This window comes from Ranitomeya imitator, chromosome 2 (assembly GCF_032444005.1).
Source record: "Ranitomeya imitator isolate aRanImi1 chromosome 2, aRanImi1.pri, whole genome shotgun sequence".
Classification (NCBI taxonomy): Eukaryota; Metazoa; Chordata; class Amphibia; order Anura; family Dendrobatidae; genus Ranitomeya; species Ranitomeya imitator.
Genome location: NC_091283.1, coordinates 400480627 through 400497791, shown reverse-complemented (window position 1 = coordinate 400497791; position 17165 = coordinate 400480627). Strand labels below are relative to the sequence as shown.

At 49.2% G+C, this 17165-nt stretch overlaps 1 protein-coding gene across 1 annotated transcript in view; it reads right to left on the bottom strand.

The window, feature by feature from the left end:
* COX10 (cytochrome c oxidase assembly factor heme A:farnesyltransferase COX10) overlaps positions 1-15980 on the bottom strand; it is a 109322-nt gene extending 93342 nt beyond the window's left edge. The window contains exon 1 of the mRNA XM_069750614.1: positions 15902-15980. Within this exon, the coding sequence (XP_069606715.1) occupies positions 15902-15908 (7 nt within the window). The 5' untranslated portion in view covers positions 15909-15980. The remainder of the gene's footprint in view (positions 1-15901) is intronic.
* Positions 15981-17165: the final 1185 nt, after the last annotated feature.

Genomic DNA, 17165 nt, shown 5'->3' with positions numbered 1-17165 from the left:
AAATACAGGAGACGCCGAGCATCCAGCCCAGGACTGAGGAGAGAAATACAGGAGAGGCCGAGCATCCAGCCCGGGACTGAGGAGAGATCTGCAGAAATATAGGGGAGGCCGAGCATCCAGCCCAGGACTGAGGAGAGACCTGCAGAAATACAGGAGAGGCCGAGCATCCAGCCCAGGACTGAGGAGAGAAATACAGGAGAGGCCGAGCATCCAGCCCAGGACTGAGGAGACCTGCAGAAATATAGGAGAGGCCGAGCATCCAGCCCAGGACTGAGGAGAGACCTGAAGAAAGACAGGAGAGGCCGAGCATCCAGCCCAGGACTGAGGAAACCTGCAGAAATATAGGAGAGGCCGAGCATACAGCCCAGGACTGAGGAGAGACCTGCAGAAATACAGGAGAGGCCGAGCATCCAGCCCAGGACTGAGGAGAGACCTGCAAAAATATAGGGGAGGCCGAGCATCCAGCCCAGGACTGAGGAGAGACCTGCAGAAATATAGGGGAGGCCGAGCATCCAGCCCAGGACTGAGGAGAGACCTGCAGAAATACAGGAGAGGCCGAGCATCCAGCCCAGGACTGAGGAGAGACCTGAAGAAAGACAGGAGAGGCCAAGCATCCAGCCCAGGACTGAGGAGAGAAATACAGGAGAGGCCGAGCATCCAGCCCGGGACTGAGGAGAGATCTGCAGAAATATAGGGGAGGTCGAGCATCCAGCCAGGAACTGAGGAGAGACCTGCAGAAATACAGGAGAGGCCGAGCATCCAGCCCAGGACTGAGGAGAGACCTGCAGAAATATAGGAGAGGCCGAGAATCCAGCCCAGGACTGAGGAGAGACCTGCAGAAATACAGGAGGGGTCGAGCATCCAGCCCAGGAATGAGGAGAGAAATACAGGAGAGGCCGAGCATCCAGCCCAGGACTGACGAGAGAAATACACGAGAGGACGAGCATCCAGCCCAGGACTGAGGAGAGACCTGCAGAAATATAGGAGAGGCCGAGCATCCAGCCCAGGACTGAGGAGAGAAATACAGGAGAGGCCGAGCATCCAGCCCAGGACTGAGGAGAGAAATACAGGAGAGGCCGAGCATCCAGCCCGGGACTGAGGAGAGACCTGCAGAAATATAGGAGAGGCCGAGCATCCAGCCCAGGACTGAGGAGAGACCTGCAGAAATATAGGGGAGGCCGAGAATCCAGCCCAGGACTGAGGAGAGACCTGCAGAAATACAGGAGGGGTCGAGCATCCAGCCCAGGACTGAGGAGAGACCTGCAGAAATATAGGAGAGGCCGAGCATCCAGCCCAGGACTGAGGAGAGAAATACAGGAGAGGCCGAGCATCCAGCCCAGGACTGAGGAGAGAAATACAGGAGAGGTCGAGCATCCAGCCCAGGACTGAGGAGAGACCTTCAGAAATATAGGAGAGGCAGAGCATCCAGCCCAGGACTGAGGAGAGAAATACAGGAGAGGCCGAGCATCCAGCCCAGGACTGAGGAGAGAAATACAGGAGAGGCCGAGCATCCAGCCCAGGACTGAGGAGAGAAATACAGGAGAGGACGAGCATCCAGCCCAGGACTGAGGAGAGACCTGCAGAAATATAGGAGAGGCCGAGCATCCAGCCCAGGACTGAGGAGAGACCTGCAGAAATACAGGAGAGGCCGAGCATCCAGCCCAGGACAGAAGAGAGACCTGCAGAAATACAGGAGAGGCCGAGCATCCAGCCCAGGACTGAGGAGAGACCTGCAGAAATAAAGGGGAGGCCGAGAATCCAGCCCAGGACTGAGGAGAGACCTGCAGAAATACAGGAGGGGTCGAGCATCCAGCCCAGGACTGAGGAGAGACCTGCAGAAATATAGGAGAGGCCGAGCATCCAGCCCAGGACTGAGGAGAGAAATACAGGAGAGGCTGAGCATCCAGCCCAGGACTGAGGAGAGAAATACAGGAGAGGCCGAGCATCCAGCCCAGGACTGAGGAGAGACCTGCAGAAATATAGGAGAGGCCGAGCATCCAGCCCAGGACTGAGGAGAGAAATACAGGAGAGGCCGAGCATCCAGCCCAGGACTGAGGAGAGAAATACAGGAGAGGCCGAGCATCCAGCCCAGGACTGAGGAGAGAAATACAGGAGAGGACGAGCATCCAGCCCAGGACTGAGGAGAGACCTGCAGAAATATAGGAGAGGCCGAGCATCCAGCCCAGGACTGAGGAGAGAAATACAGGAGAGGCCGAGCATCCAGCCCAGGACTGAGGAGAGAAATACAGGAGAGGCCGAGCATCCAGCCCGGGACTGAGGAGAGACCTGCAGAAATATAGGGGAGGCCGAGCATCCAGCCCAGGACTGAGGAGAGAAATACAGGAGAGGCCGAGCATCCAGCCCTGGACTGAGGAGAGAAATACAGGAGAGGCCGAGCATCCAGCCCAGGACTGAGGAGAGAAATACAGGAGAGGCCGAGCATCCAGCCCGGGACTGAGGAGAGACCTGCAGAAATATAGGGGAGGCCGAGCATCCAGCCCGGAACTGAGGAGAGACCTGCAGAAATATAGGAGAGGCCGAGCATCCAGCCCAGGACAGAAGAGAGACCTGCAGAAATACAGGAGAGGCCGAGCATCCAGCCCAGGACTGAGGAGAGACCTGGACAAATACAGGAGAGGCCGAGCATCCAGCCCAGGACTGAGGAGAGACCTGCAGAAATATAGGAGAGGCCAAGCATCCAGCCCAGGACTGAGGAGAGACCTGCAGAAATATAGGAGAGGCCGAGCATCCAGCCCAGGACTGAGGAGAGACCTGCAGAAATATAGGAGGGGCCGAGCATCCAGCCCAGGACTGAGGAGAGACCTGCAGAAATATAGGAGAGGCCAAGCATCCAGCCCAGGACTGAGGAGAGACCTGCAGAAATATAGGAGAGGCCGAGCATCCAGCCCAGGACTGAGGAGAGACCTGCAGAAATATAGGAGAGGCCGAGCATCCAGCCCAGGACTGAGGAGAGAAATACAGGAGAGGCCGAGCATCCAGCCCAGGACTGAGGAGAGACCTGCAGAAATATAGGAGAGGCCGAGCATCCAGCCCAGGACTGAGGAGAGAAATACAGGAGAGGCCGAGCATCCAGCCCAGGACTGAGGAGAGAAATACAGGAGAGGCCGAGCATCCAGCCCAGGATTGAGGAGAGACCTGGACAAATACAGGAGAGGCCGAGCATCCAGCCCAATACTGAGGAGAGAAATACAGAAGAGGCCGATCATCCAGCCCAGGACTGAGGAGAGACCTGGACAAATACAGGAGAGGCCGAGCATCCAGCCCGGGACTGAGGAGAGAAATACAGGAGACGCCGAGCATCCAGCCCGGGACTGAGGAGAGACCTGCAGAAATATAGGGGAGGCCGAGCATCCAGCCCAGGACTGAGGAGAGAAATACAGGAGAGGCCGAGAATCCAGCCCGGGACTGAGGAGAGACCTGCAGAAATATAGGGGAGGCCGAGCATCCAGCCCGGGACTGAGGAAACCTGCAGAAATACAGGAGAGGCCGAGCATCCAGCTCAGAACTGAAGAGAGACCTGCAGAAATATAGGAGAGGCCGAGCATCCAGCCCAGGACTGAGGAGAGACCTGCAGAAATACAGGAGAGGCCGAGCATCCAGCCCGGGACTGAGGAGAGACCTGCAGAAATATAGGGGAGGCCGAGCATCCAGCCCGGGACTGAGGAGAGACCTGAAGAAAGACAGGAGAGGCCGAGCATCCAGCCCAGGACTGAGGAGAGAAATACAGGAGAGGCCGAGAATCCAGCCCAGGACTGAGGAGAGACCTGCAGAAATATAGGAGTGGCCGAGCATCCAGCCCAGGACTGAGGAGAGACCTGCAGAAATATAGGGGAGGCCGAGCATCCAGCCCGGGACTGAGGAGAGACCTGAAGAAAGACAGCAGAGGCCGAGCATCCAGCCCAGGACTGAGGAGAGAAATACAGGAGAGGCCGAGAATCCAGCCCAGGACTGAGGAGAGACCTGCAGAAATATAGGAGTGGCCGAGCATCCATCCCGGGACTGAGGAGAGACCTGAAGAAAGACAGGAGAGGCCGAGCATCCAGCCCAGGACTGAGGAGAGAAATACAGGAGAGGCCGAGCATCCAGCCCAGGACTGAGGAGAGACCTGCAGAAATACAGGAGAGGCCGAGCATCCAGCCCAGGACTGAGGAGAGACCTGGACAAATACAGGAGAGGCCGAGCATCCAGCCCAATACTGAGGAGAGAAATACAGAAGAGGCCGAGCATCCAGCCCAGGACTGAGGAGAGACCTGGACAAATACAGGAGAGGCCGAGCATCCAGCCCGGGACTGAGGAGAGAAATACAGGAGAGGCCGAGCATCCAGCCCGGGACTGAGGAGAGACCTGCAGAAATATAGGGGAGGCCGAGCATCCAGCCCAGGACTGAGGAGAGACCTGCAGAAATATAGGAGAGGCCGAGCATCCAGCCCAGGACTGAGGAGAGACCTGAAGAAATATAGGAGAGGCCAAGCATCCAGCCCAGGACTGAGGAGAGACCTGCAGAAATATAGGAGAGGCCAAGCATCCAGCCCAGGACTGAGGAGAGACCTGCAGAAATACAGGAGAGGCCGAGCATCCAGCCCAGGACTGAGGAGAGACCTGCAGAAATATAGGAGAGGCCGAGCATCCAGCCCAGGACTGAGGAGAGAAATACAGGAGAGGCCGAGCATCCAGCCCAGGACTGAGGAGAGACCTGGACAAATACAGGAGAGGCCGAGCATCCAGCCCAATACTGAGGAGAGAAATACAGAAGACGCCGAGCATCCAGCCCAGGACTGAGGAGAGACCTGGACAAATACAGGAGAGGCCGAGCATCCAGCCCGGGACTGAGGAGAGAAATACAGGAGAGGCCGAGCATCCAGCCCGGGACTGAGGAGAGACCTGCAGAAATATAGGGGAGGCCGAGCATCCAGCCCAGGACTGAGGAGAGAAATACAGGAGAGGCCGAGAAACCAGCCCGGGACTGAGGAGAGACCTGCAGAAATATAGGGGAGGCCGAGCATCCAGCCCGGGACTGAGGAAAGCTGCAGAAATACAGGAGAGGCCGAGCATCCAGCCCAGGACTGAAGAGAGACCTGCAGAAATATAGGGGAGGCCGAGCATCCAGCCCAGGACTGAGGAGAGAAATACAGGAGAGGCCGAGAATCCAGCCCAGGGCTGAGGAGAGACCTGCTGAAATATAGGAGTGGCCGAGCATCCAGCCCGGGACTGAGGAGAGACCTGCAGAAATATAGGAGAGGCCGAGCATCCAGCCCAGGACTGAGGAGAGACCTGCAGAAATATAGGAGTGGCCGAGCATCCAACCCGGGACTGAGGAGAGACCTGAAGAAAGACAGGAGAGGCCGAGCATCCAGCCCAGGACTGAGGAGAGACCTGCAGAAATATAGGGGAGGCCGAGCATCCAGCCCAGGACTGAGGAGACCTGCAGAAATATAGGAGAGGCCGAGCATCCAGCCCAGGACTGAGGAGAGACCTGCAGAAAGACAGGAGAGGCCGAGCATCCAGCCCGGGACTGAGGAGAGAATTACAGGAGAGGCCGAGCATCCAGCCCAGGACTGAAGAGAGACCTGCAGAAATATAGGAGAGGCCGAGCATCCAGCCCGGGACTGAGGAGAGACCTGAAGAAAGACAGGAGAGGCCGAGCATCCAGCGCAGGACTGAGGAGAGAAATACAGGAGAGGCCGAGAATCCAGCCCAGGACTGAGGAGAGAAATACAGGAGAGGCCGAGCATCCAGCCCAGGACTGAGGAGAGACCTGCAGAAATACAGGAGAGGCCGAGCATCCAGCCCAGGACTGAGGAGAGACCTGCAGAAATACAGGAGAGGCCGAGATCTGAATGGTCAGATTACACGTCCATAGCCTAAGGGTACAGTCACACAGTGGCACTTTGATCGCTAGGACGGCACGATCCGTGACGTTCCAGCGATATAATTACGATCTCGCTGTGTCTGACACGCTACTGCGATCAGGGACCCTGTTGAGAATCGTACGTCGTAGCAGATCGTTTGAAACTTTATTTCGTCGCTGGATCTCCCGCTGACATCGCTGAATCGGCACCCCAAGTGTCAGCGTCATTATCCTGTACCCCAAGTATTAGTGTCATTATCCTGTACCCCAAATGTCAGTATCATTATCCTGTACCCCAAGTGTCAGCGTCATTATCCTGTACCCCAAGTGTCAGCGTCATTATCCTGTACCCCAAGTGTCAGCGTCATTATCCTGTACCCCAAGTGTCAGCGTCATTATCCTGTACCCCAAGTGTCAGCGTCATTATCGTGTACCCCAAGTGTCAGCGTCATTATCCTGTACCCAAAGTGTCAGTGCCATTATCCTGTACCCCAAGTGTCAGTGCCATTATCCTGTACCCCAAGTGTCAGCGCCATTATCCTGTACCCCAAGTGTCAGTGTCATTATCCTGTACCCCAAGTGTCAGTGTCATTATCCTGTACCCCAAGTGTCAGTGTTACTATCCTGCACCCCAAGTGTCAGTGCCATTATCCTGTACCCCAAGTGTCAGTGCCATTATCCTGTACCCCAAGTGTCAGTGTCATTATCCTGTACCCCAAGTGTCAGTGTCATTATCCTGTACCCCAAGTGTCAGCGCCATTATCCTGTACCCCAAGTGTCAGCGCCATTATCCTGTACCCCAAGTGTCAGTGCCATTATCCTGTACCCCAAGTGTCAGTGTCATTATCCTGTACCCCAAGTGTCAGCGCCATTATCCTGTACCCCAAGTGTCAGTGTCATTATCCTGTACCCCAAGTGTCAGCGCCATTATCCTGTACCCCAAGTGTCAGTGCCATTATCCTGTACCCCAAGTGTCAGTGTCATTATCCTGTACCCCAAGTGTCAGCGCCATTATCCTGTACCCCAAGTGTCAGCGTCATTATCCTGTACCCCAAGTGTCAGTGTCATTATCCTGTACCCCAAGTGTCAGCGCCATTATCCTGTACCCCAATTGTCAGCGTCATTATCCTGTACCCCAAGTATTAGTGTCATTACCCCAAGTGTCAGTACCCCAGATCAGTCACATTTGAGGACAGCCCACACTAGCGGTGACAATACACGGCAGCTGCACCTTGTGACCGAAGCTCGGTATAAACAGTTTATGACCTTATAAGCTTTGATTTTGCTGGAATGTTTTCATTATTCGGAGACAGAAGATAAAAGTAAAATAAATAAATTCTGCGGTTTTTCGGGGCGAGTGGATCGTGTTCGGATTTATGTATTTCTGCCATATTAACAAGATATAAGGGAGATATTTGCAACTTTCCATCTTACTGGTGAATTGGCACGAATATTTTCTTAGGGTACCGTCACACACTGCCATTTCGATCGCTACGACGGTACGATTCGTGACGTTCCAGCGATATCGTTACGATATCGCTGTGTCTGACACGCAGCAGCGATCAGGGATCCTGCTGAGAATCGTACGTCGTAGCAGATCGTATGGAACTTTCTTTCATCGCTGGATCTCCCGCTGTCATCGCTAGATCGGTGTGTGTGACACCGATCTAGTGATCTAGCGATGCGATCCAGCGATGCGTTCGCTTGTAACCAGGGTAAACTTCGGGTAACTAAGCGCAGGACCGCGCTTAGTAACCCGATGTTTACCCTGGTTACAAGCGTTAAACTAAAAAAAAATAAACAGCACATACTTACATTCTGGTGTCCGTCAGGTCCCTTGCTGTCTCTGCTTCCCGCACTGTGACTGCCGGCCGTAAAGTGAAAGCAGAGCACAGCGGCTGTGCTTTCACTTTCACTTTACGGCCGGCAGTCACTGAGTGCGGGAAGCAGACGGCAAGGGACCTGACGGACACCAGAATGTAAGTATGTGCTGTTTGTTTTTTTTTAGTTTAACGCTTGTAACCAGGGTAAACATCGGGTAACTAAGCGCGGTCCTGCGCTTAGTTACCCGATGTTTACCCTGGTTACCCAGGGACCTCGGCATCGTTGGTCGCTGGAGAGCTGTCTGTGTGACAGCTCCCCAGCGACCACACTACGATTTACCTACGATCACGGCCAGGTCGTATCGCTGGTCGTGATCGTAGGTAAATCGTATAGTGTGACGGTACCCTTAGAATACACGCTTCCCCCTCGGCCCTTATTTACTGGCCGACACTAGAGAAGATGTCACATCCAACCACGCACTCAGCTCTATGAAGTATCGGCAGACCGACAGTCCCTGCTGCTTCAGTGTCTTCATAAACAACCAGCAAATAAAATTATACATGAACACCTACCTATCCCACAAGGCACTGCAGCTGAAAGCACAGCATTAAAGGAGCACAGCTCTGATGTAAAGCTTTCCTGTCTCTAAGAACAATGTTGGGGGAAACTAGAACCTTCCGCGAGTCAGGAATGGATGAGGAAAGAGAACAACTTACTATACGGAGCATAAAGATAATAATCACACTGCTAATCCCTCCGACATGTGCGACCCAGACACTGAACAAGAGGAAGTACTGGCAGATATCAGCTCTGAGCCGTGCAGAATTATGGATGCTACTATGGAGTACAATGCACACTGACTGCACCAGCAGAATAGTGAGTGCAGCTTTGGGGTATAATACAGGAGGTAACTCAGGATCAGTACAGGATAAGTAATGTAATGTATGCACACACTGACTGCACCAGCAGAATAGTGAGTGCAGCTCTGGAGTGTAATACAGGACGTAACTCAGGACCAGTACAGGATCAGTAATGTAATGTATGTACACAGTGACTGCACCAGCAGAATAGTGAGTGCAGCTCTGGGGTATAATACAGGATGTAACGCAGGACCAGTACAGGATCAGTAATGTAATGTATGTACACAGTGACTGCACCAGTAGAATAGTGAGTGCAGCTCTGGAGAATAATACAGGATGTAACTCAGGACCAGTACAGGATCAGTAATGTAATGTATGTACACAGTGATTGCACCAGCAGAATAGTGAGTGCAGCTCTGGAGTATAATACAGGAGGTAACTCAGGATCAGTACAGGATAAGTAATGTAATGTATGTACACAATGACTACACCAGCAGAATAGTGAGTGCAGCTCTGGAGTATAATACAGGATGTAACTCAGGATCAGTACAGGATAAGTAATGTAATGTATGCACACACTGACTGCACCAGCAGAATAGTGAGTGCAGCTCTGGAGTGTAATACAGGACGTAACTCAGGACCAGTACAGGATCAGTAATGTAATGTATGTACACAGTGACTGCACCAGCAGAATAGTGAGTGCAGCTCTGGGGTATAATACAGGATGTAACGCAGGACCAGTACAGGATCAGTAATGTAATGTATGTACACAGTGACTGCACCAGTAGAATAGTGAGTGCAGCTCTGGAGAATAATACAGGATGTAACTCAGGACCAGTACAGGATCAGTAATGTAATGTATGTACACAGTGATTGCACCAGCAGAATAGTGAGTGCAGCTCTGGGTTATAATACAGGATGTAACTCAGGATCAGTACAGGATCAGTAATGTAATGTATGTACACAGTGACTGCACCAGCAGAATAGTGAGTGCAGCTCTGGAGTATAATACAGGATGTAACTCAGGATCAGTACACGATAAGTAATGTAATGTATGTACACAGTGATTGCACCAGCAGAATAGTGAGTGCAGCTCTGGGTTATAATACAGGATGTAACTCAGGATCAGTACAGGATCAGTAATGTAATGTATGTACACAGTGACTGCACCAGCAGAATAGTGAGTGCAGCTCTGGAGTATAATACAGGATGTAACTCAGGATCAGTACACGATAAGTAATTTAATGTATGTACACAGTGACTGCACCAGCAGAATAGTGAGTACAGCTCTGGGGTATAATACAGGATGTAACTCAGGATCAGTAATGTATGTACACAGTGACTGCACCAGCAGAATAGTGAGTGCAGCTCTGGGGTATAATACAGGATGTAACTCAGGATCAGTACAGGATCAGTAATGTAATGTATGTACACAGTGACTCCACCAGCAGAATAGTGAGTGCAGCTCTGGGGTATAATACAGGATGTAACTCAGGATCAGTAATGTAATGTATGTACACAGTGACTGCACCAGCAGAATAGTGAGTGCAGCTCTGGAGTATAATACAGGATGTAACTCAGGATCAGTACAGGATAAGTAATGTAATATATGTACACAGTGACTCCACCAGCAGAATAGTGAGTGCAGCTCTGGGGTATAATACAGGATGTAACTCAGGATCAGTACAGGATAAGTAATGTAATATATGTACACAGTGACTGCACCAGCAGAATAGTGAGTGCAGCTCTGGGGTATAATACAGGATGTAACTCAGGATCAGTAATGTAATGTATGTACACAGTGACTGCACCAGCAGAATAGTGAGTGCAGCTCTGGAGTATAATACAGGATGTAACTCAGGATCAGTACAGGATAAGTAATGCAATATATGTACACAGTGACTCCACCAGCAGAATAGTGAGTGCAGCTCTGGGGTATAATACAGGATGTAACTCAGGATCAGTACAGGATAAGTAATGTAATATATGTACACAGTGACTGCACCAGCAGAATAGTGAGTGCAGCTCTGGGGTATAATACAGGATGTAACTCAGGATCAGTACAGGATAAGTAATGTAATGTATGTACACAGTGACTGCACCAGCAGAATAGTGAGTGCAGCTCTTGGGTATAATACAGGATGTAACTCAGGATAAGTAATGTAATATATGTACACAGTGACTGCACCAGCAGAATAGTGAGTGCAGCTCTGGAGTATAATACAGGATGTAACTCAGGATCAGTACAGGATAAGTAATGTAATGTATGTACACAGTGACTACACCAGCAGAATAGTGAGTGCAGCTCTGAAGTATAATACAGGATGTAACTCCGGATCAGTACAGGATAAGTAATGTAATGTATGTACACAGTGACTGCACCAGCAGAATAGTGAGTGCAGCTCTGAAGTATAATACAGGATGTAACTCCGGATCAGTAATGTATGTACACAGGGACTGCACCAGCAGAATAGTGAGTGCAGCTCTGGGGTATAATACAGGAGGTAACTCAGGATCAGTACAGGATAAGTAATGTAATGTATGTACACAGTGACTGCACCAGCAGAATAGTGAGTGCAGCTCTGGAGTATAATACAGGATGTAACTCAGGATCAGTACAGGATAAGTAATGTAATGTATGTACACAGTGACTGCACCAGCAGAATAGTGAGTGCAGCTCTGGAGTATAATACAGGATGTAACTCAGGATCAGTACAGGATAAGTAATGTAATGTATGTACACAGTGACTGCACCAGCAGAATAGTGAGTGCAGCTCTGAAGTATAATACAGGATGTAACTCCGGATCAGTAATGTATGTACACAGGGACTGCACCAGCAGAATAGTGAGTGCAGCTCTGGGGTATAATACAGGATGTAACTCAGGATAAGTAATGTAATATATGTACACAGTGACTGCACCAGCAGAATAGTGAGTGCAGCTCTGGAGTATAATACAAGATGTAACTCAGGATCAGTACAGGATCAGTAATATAATGTATGTACACAGTGAATGCACCAGCAGAATAGTGAGTGCAGCTCTGGAGTATAATACAGGATGTAACTCAGGAGCAGTACAGGATAAGTAATGTAATGTACATACACAGTGACTGCACCAGCAAAATAGTGAGTGCAGCTCTGGGGTATAATACAGGAGGTAACTCAGGATCAGTACAGGATAAGTAATGTAATGTATGCACACACTGACTGCACCAGCAGAATAGTGAGTGCAGCTCTGGAGTGTAATACAGGACGTAACTCAGGACCAGTACAGGATCAGTAATGTAATGTATGTACACAGTGACTGCACCAGCAGAATAGTGAGTGCAGCTCTGGGGTATAATACAGGATGTAACGCAGGACCAGTACAGGATCAGTAATGTAATGTATGTACACAGTGACTGCACCAGTAGAATAGTGAGTGCAGCTCTGGAGAATAATACAGGATGTAACTCAGGACCAGTACAGGATCAGTAATGTAATGTATGTACACAGTGATTGCACCAGCAGAATAGTGAGTGCAGCTCTGGGTTATAATACAGGATGTAACTCAGGATCAGTACAGGATCAGTAATGTAATGTATGTACACAGTGACTGCACCAGCAGAATAGTGAGTGCAGCTCTGGAGTATAATACAGGATGTAACTCAGGATCAGTACACGATAAGTAATGTAATGTATGTACACAGTGATTGCACCAGCAGAATAGTGAGTGCAGCTCTGGGTTATAATACAGGATGTAACTCAGGATCAGTACAGGATCAGTAATGTAATGTATGTACACAGTGACTGCACCAGCAGAATAGTGAGTGCAGCTCTGGAGTATAATACAGGATGTAACTCAGGATCAGTACACGATAAGTAATTTAATGTATGTACACAGTGACTGCACCAGCAGAATAGTGAGTACAGCTCTGGGGTATAATACAGGATGTAACTCAGGATCAGTAATGTATGTACACAGTGACTGCACCAGCAGAATAGTGAGTGCAGCTCTGGGGTATAATACAGGATGTAACTCAGGATCAGTACAGGATCAGTAATGTAATGTATGTACACAGTGACTGCACCAGCAGAATAGTGAGTGCAGCTCTGGAGTATAATACAGGATGTAACTCAGGATCAGTACAGGATCAGTAATGTAATGTATGTACACAGTGACTCCACCAGCAGAATAGTGAGTGCAGCTCTGGAGTATTATACAGGATGTAACACAGGATCAGTACAGGATAAGTAATGTTATGTATGTACACAGTGACTGCACCAGCAGAATAGTGAGTGCAGCTCTGGAGTATAATACAGGATGTAACTCAGGATCAGTACACGATAAGTAATTTAATGTATGTACACAGTGACTGCACCAGCAGAATAGTGAGTGCAGCTCTGGGGTATAATACAGGATGTAACTCAGGATCAGTAATGTAATGTATGTACACAGTGACTGCACCAGCAGAATAGTGAGTGCAGCTCTGGAGGCCTGGATGTCTTCCTGGAGCAGAACAATATTGTATCATACAATTATTAGGTTCTGTAGAAGGACGTAGATCTGGGTATTTATTATGATGGAATATAGGCTGAACTGGATGGACAAATGTCTTTTTTCGGCCTTACTAACTATGTTACTATGTTACTATGTAACTCAGGATCAGTACAGGATAAGTAATGTAATATATGTACACAGTGACTCCACCAGCAGAATAGTGAGTGCAGCTCTGGGGTATAATACAGGATGTAACTCAGGATCAGTACAGGATAAGTAATGTAATATATGTACACAGTGACTGCACCAGCAGAATAGTGAGTGCAGCTCTGGGGTATAATACAGGATGTAACTCAGGATCAGTAATGTAATGTATGTACACAGTGACTGCACCAGCAGAATAGTGAGTGCAGCTCTGGAGTATAATACAGGATGTAACTCAGGATCAGTACAGGATAAGTAATGCAATATATGTACACAGTGACTCCACCAGCAGAATAGTGAGTGCAGCTCTGGGGTATAATACAGGATGTAACTCAGGATCAGTACAGGATAAGTAATGTAATATATGTACACAGTGACTGCACCAGCAGAATAGTGAGTGCAGCTCTGGGGTATAATACAGGATGTAACTCAGGATCAGTACAGGATAAGTAATGTAATGTATGTACACAGTGACTGCACCAGCAGAATAGTGAGTGCAGCTCTGGGGTATAATACAGGATGTAACTCAGGATAAGTAATGTAATATATGTACACAGTGACTGCACCAGCAGAATAGTGAGTGCAGCTCTGGAGTATAATACAGGATGTAACTCAGGATCAGTACAGGATAAGTAATGTAATGTATGTACACAGTGACTGCACCAGCAGAATAGTGAGTGCAGCTCTGAAGTATAATACAGGATGTAACTCCGGATCAGTAATGTATGTACACAGGGACTGCACCAGCAGAATAGTGAGTGCAGCTCTGGGGTATAATACAGGAGGTAACTCAGGATCAGTACAGGATAAGTAATGTAATGTATGTACACAGTGACTGCACCAGCAGAATAGTGAGTGCAGCTCTGGAGTATAATACAGGATGTAACTCAGGATCAGTACAGGATAAGTAATGTAATGTATATACACAGTGACTGCACCAGCAGAATAGTGACTGCAGCTCTGGAGTATAATACAGGATGTAACTCAGGATCAGTACAGGATAAGTAATGTAATGTATGTACACAGTGACTGCACCAGCAGAATAGTGAGTGCAGCTCTGGGGTATAATACAGGATGTAACTCAGGATAAGTAATGTAATATATGTACACAGTGACTGCACCAGCAGAATAGTGAGTGCAGCTCTGGAGTATAATACAAGATGTAACTCAGGATCAGTACAGGATCAGTAATATAATGTATGTACACAGTGAATGCACCAGCAGAATAGTGAGTGCAGCTCTGGAGTATAATACAGGATGTAACTCAGGAGCAGTACAGGATAAGTAATGTAATGTACATACACAGTGACTGCACCAGCAAAATAGTGAGTGCAGCTCTGGGGTATAATACAGGAGGTAACTCAGGATCAGTACAGGATAAGTAATGTAATGTATGTACACAGTGACTGCACCAGCAGAATAGTGAGTGCAGCTCTGGGGTATAATACAGGATGTAACTCAGGATCAGTACAGGATAAGTAATGTAATGTATGTACACAGTGACTGCACCAGCAGAATAGTGAGTGCAGCTCTGGGGTATAATACAGGATGTAACTCAGGATCAGTACAGGATAAGTAATGTAATGTACATACACAGTGACTGCACCAGCAGAATAGTGAGTGCAGCTCTGGGGTATAATACAGGATGTAACTCAGGATCAGTACAGGATAAGTAATGTAATGAATGTACACAGTGACTGCACCAGCAGAATAGTGAGTGCAGCTCTGGAGTATAATACAGGATGTAACTCAGGATCAGTACAGGATAAGTAATGTAATGTATGTACACAGTGACTGCACCAGCAGAATAGTGAGTGCAGCTCTGGAGTATAATACAGGATGTAACTCAGGATCAGTACAGGATAAATAATGTAATGTATGTACACAGTGACTGCACCAGCAGAATAGTGAGTGCAGCTCTGGAGTATAATACAGGATGTAACTCAGGATCAGTACAGGATAAGTAATGTATGTACACAGTGACTGCACCAGCAGAATAGTGAGTGCAGCTCTGGAGTATAATACAGGATGTAACTCCAGATCAGTACAGGATAAGTAATGTATGTACACAGTGACTGCACCAGCAGAATAGTGAGTGCAGCTCTGGAGTATAATACAGGATGTAACTCAGGACCAGTACAGGCTCAGTAATGTAATGTATGTACACAGTGACTGCACCAGCAGAACAGTGAGTGCCGCTCTGGGGTATAATACAGGATGTAACTCAGGATCAGTACAGGATAAGTAATGTAATGTATGTACACAGTGACTGCACCAGCAGAACAGTGAGTGCCGCTCTGGGGTATAATACAGGATGTAACTCAGGATCAGTACAGGATAAGTAATGTAATGTATGTACACAGTGACTGCACCAGCAGAACAGTGAGTGCCGCTCTGGGGTATAATACAGGATGTAGCTGAGGATCAGTAATGTATGTACACAGTGAAGCATTTGATGTATCTTGCTCTCTGTGACGTCACTGCTCGCTGCCTATATACTGATGACATCCCCAGCAGTGAGGATTATTCAGGCTTTGACATCTCCGGTCTCTGCTGTGTCACGCACGTCCTCCTCCATGTCACTGAATGACTGGCAGGGGAGAACTATATGTCACCCAGGACTCGGTTCCCCTCCCGCTCCGCGGTATCACCCACCATCCCGTACCTCTCATCCTGTCACCGCTGTGCCCTCTCACTTCATGCGCGCCGCCATCTTGCCGCTGACGTCACAGAGGCGCTTCCGGTGACGCACTTCCGCGCCGGTGCAGCCCGGTCTCTGGAGGTCACGTGTGGCGCTTGGTGCCGGCAGCTGTTCTTTGCTGCGCTCTCCTGGCTGCTGACACCTCACCGTCTTCCCCATCTCTGTAACTGCAAGTGCTTACATATGTAGCTGATGGAATGTGCTGGGAGTTGTAGTTCGTCCAGAGTTGTCTGCCTTCTGTGAGTTAGGAGGGATATATCACACAGTCATTGCTGGGGGTTGTGGTGGCTTAGATAGACCTGCGTGTTCATGGTCGGCCGAACTGTTAAAAAAAATCACTTGGGGTTCCAAAACAGACCCCAGACCCCATTCCTTTGAATTGGCCCCAACATCCAGTGTTTGTGCATATGACAGCGCGGTAAACTCCGCTTCTGATCGGCGGGAAAATCAACACCACCCGTCAGCCGCAGTTCCCACGGTGTGAAATGGCAGCAAATGTGACAGAGGCATACCTCTGGGCTCCGTGCTACACCGTGAGACTTTCTCACAGTGCTCGCTGGGATCTCACTGGATGTCACCGCAGCTCAGTCCGGCTGGGAGCGGAGCTTCAGTGACCGGCGGTAACCTCTATGCCGTCACCCTCGGTCACTGACGCTGCGCTCCCAGCAGCTCATTCCCTAGGGGTTCTCAGCCTGGACAGTCGCATCTTGGCACCATCCAGGTTGAAAAGTATTTATCCCCCACACATGGATTACAGCGTGGGACACAGCAATGGGCAGGTGAGGGATATTGTTGTTGTTGTTTTTTTTTTTGTTTTTTTTACAGAAGACGAGGGCTTCAGTGAAATAGGTGTTAGGTGAGTAGTGTGTTTTGTTTTATTTCTAATAAAAGACTTTATTCTGGCTGTGTCTTTATTTGCTATATAACTGTAGGATTAGTAATGGATAGGTGTCTTATAGACGCTTCTCCATTACTAAGCCGTGGGCTCGATGTCACCTGACAATACAAAGGTGACATCAACCCCACAAATATGAACTCCACTTGCCACCGCTACAGGGGAAGTAGGAAAAGCCGGGCAAAGCATCAGAATTGGCGCATCTAATAGATGTCTTTTCTGGGCAGATATTTTTAGGTTGGGGGGGGGGGGGGATATCCAAGGCCCCTTACCAGCCTGAGAATACCAATCCCCAGCTGTGGGGACCCTCTATTCTTGATAACCAGCCTTTCT